Below are 11,685 nucleotides of genomic sequence, written 5' to 3' on the forward strand. Positions count from 1 at the left end.
AATAAAAGCCAGTGTCCGTAGCGTGATCAAACTTGAAATCGGAAAAAGTAGAACGTTTCGGTAAATCACTGGGATTTTACGGACTGAAAAAAAAAAATTAAAATCGATTCAACTTAATGAAATAGATGTTTACTGAGGTTCTATAATTCTTTGAGTGTATCGAAATTTTGATTAATTGTGTGGTACAGCCATTAATACACATTTTGGTCGCAAATCTCTATAGTATCGGACGTGTAATGAACATCCCGGACAAGTGCTTAGTATATCGATGTAAGTTTTCTCGGTGTTAAAGTAGCTAATTCATCTCGGCTTGTTGTTGGAATAAAGTGTTCTCTATATGTAATCGATAACGCAAATGGGTCGTTTGAGTTTCCATATAATTCTTTATTGTTGACTGAATCCCAAGAAATAATCCATTCGTTAGGTGTTTTATAATGAACATATTTCTGAAATATTTGTTCTTTATTTTGTTTCAGTTGTAGTCGCATTTTCAACATCATTTTTATGAAAATGAAAAAAAATAATACTTAAAAAATTTTAATATAAAAAAAAGCCATATTTATGATATAGTCACAATGTATCAGACAACGCAATCACAGTATTGTAGATGTATTGCAATTTCGTATTAACTTACAGTACAATGCATTGTTACGTTACTAAAATAACAGCGTGATACTATAGTGAAAGCGATGTCATAAAATCACAGGTTTCAGCAATGTTTATTTTTTTCGCAGCTCAATAAAAGGACTCTTTATGTACTGATATATTACATGAATGAAACCTTTCACTATAAGCAATACAACATATTAGTTTTAACTAGAATTATACTTTCGAGTTTAGATGATCACTTACAATAATATATAATTATCATTAACCTTGTGTTTATCTTAATAATAATATAGGATTCCCTATAATAAATTTATTCCGTGTTTTTTATTCTGTTATTTCCGTAAATGTATTATATTCACGGAATTTATAGCCTCAAAATGTATAGATTTTTAGTTATTTTTCCGTAATATAGAAATTACGGATAAATCTTTTACAGAAATGATATCTTCTAACAAAAAATGTTAATTTTTCGTTACTTATCTAATAAATATTGTGTATTTGCATCAAAAAGATTTTTTTTCTTATTACAGCATAGAAAATTTACAGTGTACACTATTAGAAAATTAGTTATGGTTTAGACAACTTTTAAGGCAACCTCAAACTTGCCAAAATTATTAGAATTTAGAACATTTTAAATAATGAATTTAAAGATGTGATTTTATTTTTAGAATACACAAACGATAAAATACAGATAGGTATGGCACGTAATTTAAAACAACATGTTCTAAAACAGTTTTCGTTTTATTATATATAAATTGATTTTTTAACCAAAATTTAAGATTTAAAATTTATAATATCGAAGTGTTTTAAAACATTTTTTAACACATGTTTTAAAACGCCGAAATCGTTTTAAAACATGTCCCTAAATACAGAATATAAGACAAAATATGTAATAGTGATTCGAATATTAAGTAATTTGATAATATAATAACACAAGTAAACTAACGAAATATATATATATAAAGTACAATGTATTATTACAAATAAATAGATAAACTATAGACAAATGATTATTTAACAATATACATAAATGTTTAATTTCCAATCAGATCTGACGATAAAATTCGTAAATGTAAAAAATTTTATTTTATTACATAATTGTACAGCCACCAGATTCACCCGGTTTTTCAGTGGCTTCAGCAGTTGCGATAGATGGAATGGATAGTTTAATGGTAACTTCAGTCTGATTCATTTTGTTAGGAAATTTAAAGAATTTAATTGATTTTAAGAGTTTGAATTATGCGAAAAAAACTATCAAAGTATTTTTTCTTTTTCTTTTTTTTTTTTGATTGAATTTTAATTTTTTGTCTTCTTAAGAAAATTTTTTGCTAATTTATACTTTTTCATACTTTTGGATTGAAAAATATTTAATATTGTGTGCATTTACGCATGTCTCCGTGTTTGAAAAAACAATTAGTAATTGATCTACAATACGTAAAATTTTTAGTTACACTTTTTAGGAGCTGAAACATCACAACATACAAAAGAATTTTCATACAGACAATATTTTCACCATATTTGTGTGTTAACAATATTTTTTTAAAATTCAGTATGAGTATTGTCCTAAAATACTATATCGTTATATATATATATATTTTTTTTTTATATATTGTTGTATTATCTTTATCTATTATTTGAAATCATTGCAATCATGTGGTGTCACGTTAAGACTCCTTTGAATTGTGTAATTGTGTAGCTTTTCTCCCATAAGTTATGTTACACAAACAAAAAATGAATAGTATTCCTAAGGAAAATTTTTGGTTACATTAATTTCCAAAAAGGAAATATCGTTTCACGTCGCTTTGGGACGTTCCGCCTTTTTTTATTTTGTAGGTACCTATCTGGACAATAAATCGTAAATGGATCAGATCCAACGGTAAATGTTGATCTGTAGAATTTATATAAAATAGTCACCTTTTCTTAGGTGACAATGTCAATAAATGATCGGCAAATTCGTGATTATATAGAGATGTCGAATTGAAAAAGATGTGTTACCAAAGCCCGTGATTAGTCACGTTGCCACCTTAGATATTGACAAAATAATACTTTATTAATAATATAAATAAATACAATAATATGCTTGGTTTAATATTCGTGCGGGCTTAGGTATTACATTAGTTTAAAATATATATATTAAAATGTCGGTGATTTGAATGGCCTTTATGTTAACTCAGGCCAATTTATAGTGTTGGCCTGAATTATATATATCAATGTAACATAAACATCTTACTACAGTATGGTTAATTATGAAATGGGACACGGAAAATTTATCATTTTGTCGGTGCAAAAATGATATCAGTATCGTTTTTTTAAATAAATATGAAAGATATAATGTTTTTTGAAGTTTATCTCCATTTTAAGGAGTTTGTCATTTCAGAGGTCTTCAAAAGCAAAAAATTCACTTCAATAATATTAAGATGTTAATCTAAAAAAAAAAGTTTTAAATGTCAATAAAAAAAGTAAAGGGCGTTAATGATGGTAAGTACAGTCAGACCTCTATGTACCGATATTTTATGTACAATTGCCGCTCTTTTTTTTCTTTAGAAATGCCGACACAACCAAATTTTAAGGTAAATAGGCGTGAGATTGATTTTTTAACATTTATTTGAAGAAATGGGTATAATATCACTTTTACTCCATCTTTTTCTTTAGAAATGCTTTTAAGGTAAAATAGAAATAGGCGAGACATGAAATTACAGTATGTAGAAGTAATATTAATATCATTTTTACTTTTTTTTTTCTTTAGAAATGCTGAATTTTAAGGTAAATAGAAATGGGTGAGACGCGAAATTATGTTTTTTAACATTTATTGTGCTAACAGCATTTCTACATTTTTTTCTTTCTTTAGAAATACTAGACTAATTAAATTCTGAGGTGAATATAGATAGTAGTGGGACGCGAGATTTGCTTTACTATTTTTTGCATTCCAACATACTTGTCAATAATAGTAGTGAGATACATGTGAAATGGGTGTGCATAAGTAGTTATTAGAATATTGAGTTTATTATATAATGTGCAAATATTACAATAACGTTATAGTATATATTGACATACATTTTACAAATAAAGCATCAATATTATTGTAATTATGTGATAATACATGTTATAATAGTGTTATAAAGCAAATTCTGACATGGTGTTTTAATATATATTGAATCATACATCAGGAAATTTTTCCAGATGATATATAGCGATATATATCACTTTATCGATATTTATCGCTGTAAAATACTGATAATTAACGAAATATGATAATTAATAATAATTATCTGCTGATAAATTGCGTTATCAGCAGATATTGATAATTATAGAAAACAACTATCAAGTAAATTACCGATAATTTGTGATATTGATGATTATCGATAGTTATTGTCAAGTTATTTCATGATATTGATAATTATCAAATATCATCATAATTATCAAAAATTAGCACACAGTTAGTTGACGACGCTGGGGTTTGGATCACGTGACAGATTTAATCAGATTGGCCACATGATCGCGTCATGTTTATTTGTTCGTTCCCCATTACTTCTTTTCGTCTCCCATCACCCCATCACTCCTCTTCATCTTCCCATCATTTCTTTTCGTCTCCCATCACTCCTTTTCGTCTCCTGTTATTCCTCTTCGTCTACCATCACTCCTTTTTACTTTCCATCACTCCTCTTCTTCTCCCATCACCTTCCATCACTCCTCTTCGTCTCCCATCACTTTTCTTCATCTTCCCATCATTTCTTTTTGTCTCCCATCGCTACTTTTCGTCTTCCATCACTCCTCTTCGTCTCCTATCACTCCTTTTCATCTCTCTATTTCTCCTTTTTGTTTCCTATCACTTCTCATTACTCTTTTTTACTCCCTTTCATCTTTTATTACTTTCCATTACTCCATTGTTATTTCATTTTTTTATTAGCATCTTTCTCCTTGATCATTGTAATTTACTTATCTTTTTTATTTATTGATATTATTTTTTTTTATTTGTACCACTTCATTAAAAATAAATACGGGATTTTTTTCTTTAAAATCGTAAAAGTGTAACTTAAATTTTAATATTTGCAAATAAAATTTCATTAAATAAGATTATTTTGAATAAATAAATATGTTCGCAAAAAAATTTTTTTAAAAAATATCTTTGCAATAAAATTTTAAGTTTCACCGATCAAAAAATTAATTTACTCAATAACTGAATCCCCTCTATTCTTATAAAATTATGTATTACGCGTATTATGTATCACGTAATACTAATCTACTTTTTAAACTATTTTTAAACTTTTTTTAACAAAATATTCCTCCCTCTCTTCCATTTTTCCCTTTCCCCTTTTTTCGTTCTTCCCTTTTTCCTCCTCTCCTCCGTTTTTACCTTTTCCCATTTCTTTCGTTCTTCTTCTCTCTCGTTCCCCTCTCTCTCTTTCTTTCATTTCCTCCTCTCTTTCATCCTTCCCTTCACCTAAATTAACAGCTTTTCACCAAGTAAAAAATTTACGAATTTTTTTAGGAACATTTTCATTTCGGTGGATCTCTTGTGAATTTTTGGGTTTTAATTTTTTTTTGGCCTTACTAACCTTTCTTTTTTTTAGGGTTTATCACATTTCGACCTTTGGACGCGTGGAAAATTCTAGACAGCCAGGTCTTTTAACGCTTTGAAATTCGGTGGTTAGTCCTTAATTTTTTTTTATTTTTACAGTAACGAAACGTTTATTAACGTTTCATATTTTTTCTTTTTTTTAGATATTGGCTTTTCTTCCTTTTGGGCTTTGGAGTTTGGATAGGTAAGTTTCGAAGTGAAAACTTTCGAAACTTTAGTAATATTTTTTTGAAAAAAAAACTAATTTTTTTTAGATATCGGCTTTAATCTTCCTTTTGGGCTTTGGATAGATAAGTTTCGAAAGTTTCTTTCTTTCTTTCGAACTTAGATTTTTTTTTAATAAAATAATCTAATTATTTTTTCCTTTTTTTTAGGTATCGGTTTTGGTTTTGCGCTTCAGATCAGTAAGTTTTGAAAGTTTCGTTTCAAAACTTATTACTTTTTTTTTAAAAAAAATAAAAAATTTTTAATTAATTTCTTTTTTTTTAGGCATATATTAGCTTCAATCTTTCTTTCAGATCGGTAAGTTTCAAAAGTTTCTTTTCATTTTGAAACTTTTTTTTGGCTTTTTTTTAAAGTAAAATTTTCTAATTTTTTTTTTTTTAGGTATGTATCAGCTTCGACTTTAAATTTTGGATTGATAAGTTTTGAGGGTTTCATTTCGAAACTTGTTTTTTTTAAAATAAAATTTTTAATTTTTTTTTCCTTTTTTTTTTTAGGTTAACCACTTTGAATCAGTAAGTTTCGAAGGCTTTGTTTTGAAACTTATTTTTATTTTAAATAAAAATTTTAATTTTTTAGGTCTTTCTCTTTTTTCTAGACGGCTGGGCCTTTAGACATGAGAAATTTGGTGTATAAGTTTTGGATTCTGCCATTTTGGTTTCGCAACATCCTGTTGTGAACCAGACTTTTTATTTTATTTTATTTAATTAGAAATATATTTAATGTTGTATTTATTATATTTTTATTTCGTTTTATTTGTATATTATAATAAATTAAATAAAATTAAATTTTGATGTGTAAAGTTTGATATTTATTGTTTAAGTTAAATATCGATTGTTGTTAAATATCGATTGTTTATTATTTGTTAAATATCGATATTTATCATTTAGGTTTAAATTTGATGATTTTATCATTTTTATCCATATCGATACTCGACGAGTGCGATTATTATCGATATATATCACATTTTATAAATAATGGGATATATATCGATAAAGTGATATATATCGCTATATATCACCTGTAAAAATTTCCTGATGATATAAGCTAATGAATCAAAAAAGAAATTATTGAATTATAAACTAAATTACAGTTCATCTCCAAAAAAGAAGATTTTATAATTATTATTATCAATAAACTCGATACTCTAATGAGCAGTTTTTACTACAAGCTTATAGTTCAAAATGAAATTAAAGGTTGAAATATAGAGAAATTTATTCTTAGAACAATTATCGAGCCATATACGAATAGAATAATGCATGAAATGGTCTCATTTTCTGGCAATGAATAATTCGTGTGAAGGAGCCGAACCATATGGTATAAAATTTTATCTGAAATGACGATAAATATAGAACAATTAATGGAAGTTATATAATAGCAAGGAAATTTAATGGAAAAGATATAGTTTTGAGAAAAGACTTGCCAACTAGTACGAGAAAAGAAAGCAACAAAGAAATAATAATGTGGAAAAAAGGAAAAGACTACATATATAGCGTTAAGAGTAAAAAATCAAGAAGTAAGAATTACGATGAAGTTGGTAAGCATTTGATATTACATGAAGATTTAGAAACAGAAAATACGAAATACAATTCACCGTTCTTAATGGATTGTAAGGGTGTAAATACGATATTAGTAGAAAACGTAATATAGGGAAGTGTTTAGTATATATAGAAAAAGAAATAGCGACGATGATAAAAGGAAGAAAAATTAAAAAATAATGAAATCGAGAACGTCATGAAACCGTATATGACGACAGAAAATATAGAAATACAAAATGAAACAGCTATTGAAGCTAATATAGGAGAGGTGAGCGAGCTTGAGGCTAAAAAAAATGATGATAGATAATAATAAAATAGATAACGTAGAGAATAGTATGATGTGGTTAGAATTTATATTGGAGGATAACGAATTAAAGGAAACGTTAAGAAATTTTGTTGATGAATGGCTTTATACAGTAGATAAAGAAATAATAGTTAATATAGGAGCAGTGATACAAAAGGGAGATGAGCTATGCTTAGATGGTTTTTTGGGGATGGAATTAATACCGAAAAGTAGCGATATTTATAAATTTAATTTCGATGGAATATTGAGGTTCGTAAAGGACGAGCGAAACGTATATATAATAGCGTTAATTATTGCAATAATTATATTGCCTTGCGATATAAAAACAAAAATAAGGACAGACTTGGAAATAATTGATTGTTTATATAAATATAGTAAAATAGGAAGTGTTCGAAGAGAGTTAGACGATAAATTATATATATGCTTAAATTTTATCAATACGGTATTAGTGTTAAAAAACATACATATGTTAGTAAAGACGATAAGATGGTAACGCAAAAAGCAATACAAGATGTCAAGGTGCCAGCAATAAAAAAAGAATTAATTAGTTGTGAACAAACGATTAAGGAAATAGAATTCAAGATGAATAATTTGTTGGTAGACGAATATAGTTTGAGGTGGAATTATATTCCAATAGAACATGCATATAAATTTTGGTTTAAAGAGTTGATCTACAATAGTACGAAATAGACTTGCTGTCTCTTAGATTCTGTCATTCAAATGGAGGTAATATTACGATAGACTGGAGCGCTTCTTTTAGATTAATCAATAATGAAAATAACAACATCGAAGAAGTTACAAATAAAGAAGATGCTATTACAAGGTGTTTTTAGAGTTAAGAATTACCTAAAGATTTTACCAACATATGAGGTGTTGTGGAACCGTAAAGTTTGGGGAATTAGCAGTAACAAATGCCCGCGGTGCTCAATTGAAACAAAAACGTGGGAACATATTTGGATATGTGGTAAAAATGATGTTAATAACACAGAATATGAAATATTCAAATAACAGCGTTGAAGAAGTGTTAAATAAGTCAATTGTCTAAATAACGAAGCAATCGATCGATTTAAAGATAGTCTGTTTGAAAACAGGGGTATTAAGATTTATGATAATGCAAACTGAAAATTTGATTAGGGAGATAACAAGAGGTTTATTCAACATAAAGTGGTGGCAAGCGTGCAAGTTAAAAGATCAAAGGAAAATATTAAATGAAATTTTTGATGTATACATGCAAAAAATACAGCGTTTGATTTGGAACAACAGATGTAGTGATACGATTGATTTGGAACAACAATTGGGGATTATAAAAGAACTTAAAAGGAAAAATAAAAAGAGATGATACTAGTGATGAGGTGATACGAAAATATAATGATAGAAAATAGTAAGGATGACGTAGGTTATAATAATAAAAAATCATGGGGAAAATACGTGACATAGAATGCAATACAATAGCTCTATATAGATGGTTTTTATACTTCGTTTTATTATACGAAGATTTTGATATGGAGAAATTTGGAGTTAACGTTTACGTTATCGCCAATTTCAATGTATTTTTTGTATTTAACTAGATGTAGCCCGTCGCGCTGCGCCAGGGATGAGAGTAATAATAAACACATTTTACTATTATTATGATGGTATTAGTAGGAATAAATATAATAAATTACACAATTTATATGATTATTTAAATAACAATGAATTGTGTGCAAGTGTTATTATTAAATGCAAATTTTATTTAATATGAAACAAATGTTGCAGTACTATGAAATTATGATCTATTTGTACATTTACAAAAATAATTTTGTATAAGTAGTTTATTGTTACATTGTTACAAAAAATCTTTTTTTTTTATCTTAAAAAATTTCATTGTAGCATTAAAAAAATTACATCTTCTGCTGAAAAAAAAAATACATAAAATATTGTTAATATCTCAAGAAATTCATTATAGCAATCTATTGTTATAGAAAAAAAATTATCTCACTAATTAATATGAAAAAAAATTCTGAAAAACTTCTATTGTCATGAAAATAAAGAATTCCTCAGAAATATTAATTATAACGATCGATTGTTACAAAAAATAAGTACGGTAATTATGGTAGTCTATTATTGAGCTTGATACAGCCTAAAAAATATTGTTATTATTAATAATAAGAATCGGGAATTGTAAAAAAGTTTTTGTTATAAAATTATTAATTATAAAAAAAGGTAATAACCATGACGCCGCAGCATTGATCCAAACCTAAATGGTGAAAGAATGTATTTAGGAAAAAAAAATTCAGTTTGAAAAGTCAAACCGAAAAAGGAAAAGGGAACAAAATTTCAGATTGGAGAAAAAGCCAACCGGAAAAAAAACAGAAAAAAAAATAATAATAAAAATTTTGAAAAATAAAAATGAAAAAAAAAATTGTGGGAAAAGAAAAAGGATAAAGAAAAAAATCGGTTTAAAAAAGGGAAATTTTCAAAAAAAAAAGGAATCCGAAAAAAAATAAGTACCGAAAAAAAGAAATAATATAAAAAAAAAATCGGTCTTAAAAGACTGAAACAATAAGATTATTTAATAAAAAAAAAAGAATAATAGTTTTTCGGTTTGGGGAAAAAAGTCCAAATCTAAACGGGGAAAAGAATAGAAAAAATTTCAGTTTGAAAAATAAAATGAAAAATTTTTAAAAAAAGAAAAGAAAAAAGAAAAGAAAGAGATGTTTCGAGAGATAAAATTGGAAATATGAAAAAAAAGAAAGAACCGAAAGTAAAAGATCAGTTCAAGAAAAAAAACAAAAGGGGAGCCGAAAAAATTTAGATTGAGGAAAAAAAAAATTCTGTTTTAAAAATTTCATTAACCGGAATTGGATTAGATGTAAAACATGACTTGCCGATCAAGCAGGCCTTCTAAACGAATTTATCGTAGAGTAAAAAACAGACAATAGCCTTTTCCTATTCGGTAATCTGTCGTACTCTCTGAAATATAGTGGTACAATTTTTTTTTATATTTTTTAAAATAAAGTGCCCCATAGACTCCCAGTTAAACGATCATCAAAACACTTGCAAAGTATACTCTTTTTTGGTTGTGATCTACGCGAAAAGTTTACCTGCGAATTTAATATCTTAGATTTAGATTATAGATTTAGGAATAAGAATAATGAATCCTAAATCTAAGAGTATGAAACTGATAGAAAAGAAAGTAACAAAGAAATAATTACTTGGAGAATGGATAACGAATCAGATAGTGTATATAGTATAAGATCAAAAAAATCACGCCATCACTATTATGATGAAATAGGTAAACATATGGTAAAGTATGATAAATTACAAAATCATAATGATTCGAATAATTCTCCATTTTTGATAAATTGTAAGGGATGTGAATACAACATCAGTAGGAAAAAAGAAAAAAATTTGGGATGTTTTATTTATATAGAAAAAGATATGGCATCAACGCTTAAAGGAAGATGGGAAAAAGATAGTGATGGTGTAAAATACGTAAAGCCATATTACACTCTAGATAATATCGATAGACAAAATGATGAGGCGTATAAAAAGCGAATAATTTAGTTACAATTGGAGATATAGAAAAGATGGTAATAGATAAAGAAAGTAGCATTTTACGTATGGGTGCAAAGTTATGGTTAAATAGTATTATAGAGGACGAAGGAATTTATGATTTATTAAATAATTTTATCGAGAACGATTTTATAAATTTTATAGATAAAGAAATTATATTGCAAGTTGGTGGTATTATTCAAAAAGGCTCAGATTTATGTTTAGATGGTTTTTTTGGAATAGAGCTCTTTCCAAAAAATAGTAACATAGAAAAATTTAGCATTGAAGGGAAAATTGTTAAAATAAAAAATGAAAGGAAACTATATGCGTTAGGAATAATAATAGCGCTTACAATAATTCCAGAAAATACAAAGGTAGATTTAAAAACAGATGAAAAGATTTTAAAATGGTCGATAGATTATAGTAGGATAGGAAGTACACGACGTGAATTAGATGATCCATGTTATATATTTCTAAATTGCATAAATACAATGTTAGATTTAAAAGGTATAAAATTTTTAATTAACGATAAGAATGGGGAAATTACAGAAATGATGAAAGAAGTGAAATTGCCAGCTTTAAAAAAAGAGTTAATTAGAAATAAACATTCGATTGAAGAGGTAGTCATTAAATACCATAATATAATCATTGACAAATACACGTTAAGGTGGAACTACAATCCGATTGAAGGGGCTTTTAGGAACTCTTTTAAAGAAATAAGCAATAATATCAACCATATAGATATTATTCTATTAGATTAAGTAAAAGATTGTTTTATCGAATGTAATGGAGCAAATGTGACAATTGATTGGAAAGAATCGTTTAGACTTATTAATAATGAAATATCAACAGGAAGAAATGTCACAAATCGAATAGACGCGTCAATCAGGTCATTTAGA

General features: G+C 27.0%; 4 protein-coding genes across 4 annotated transcripts; 3 read left to right on the forward strand and 1 right to left on the reverse strand.

The window, feature by feature from the left end:
• Window positions 1-257: 257 nt before the first annotated feature.
• OCT59_024749 (uncharacterized protein) lies at window positions 258-500 on the reverse strand (the record flags this gene model as incomplete). The annotated part of the gene is made up of 1 exon (XM_066133696.1): window positions 258-500. The coding sequence occupies one exon, from the start codon at window positions 498-500 to the stop codon at window positions 258-260; it is 243 nt and encodes an 80-aa protein (XP_065991646.1).
• Window positions 501-7,241: 6,741 nt separating this feature from the next.
• OCT59_024750 (uncharacterized protein) lies at window positions 7,242-8,085 on the forward strand (the record flags this gene model as incomplete). Its single annotated transcript, XM_025325628.2, has 3 exons — window positions 7,242-7,501; window positions 7,702-7,869; window positions 7,959-8,085. 3 exons carry the CDS (start codon window positions 7,242-7,244, stop codon window positions 8,083-8,085), a joined length of 555 nt encoding a protein of 184 aa, XP_025180332.2.
• A 2,368-nt stretch (window positions 8,086-10,453) lies between these two features.
• Window positions 10,454-10,798, forward strand: OCT59_024751 (uncharacterized protein; the record flags this gene model as incomplete). Its single annotated transcript, XM_066133711.1, has 1 exon — window positions 10,454-10,798. One exon carries the CDS (start codon window positions 10,454-10,456, stop codon window positions 10,796-10,798), a length of 345 nt encoding a protein of 114 aa, XP_065991647.1.
• A 23-nt stretch (window positions 10,799-10,821) lies between these two features.
• On the forward strand, window positions 10,822-11,547 carry OCT59_024752 (uncharacterized protein; the record flags this gene model as incomplete). Its single annotated transcript, XM_025310350.2, has 1 exon — window positions 10,822-11,547. One exon carries the CDS (start codon window positions 10,822-10,824, stop codon window positions 11,545-11,547), a length of 726 nt encoding a protein of 241 aa, XP_025183187.2.
• Window positions 11,548-11,685: the final 138 nt, after the last annotated feature.

The sequence above is a fragment of the Rhizophagus irregularis genome, chromosome 5 (genome assembly GCF_026210795.1).
Source record: "Rhizophagus irregularis chromosome 5, complete sequence".
Taxonomy (NCBI): domain Eukaryota; kingdom Fungi; phylum Glomeromycota; class Glomeromycetes; order Glomerales; family Glomeraceae; genus Rhizophagus; species Rhizophagus irregularis.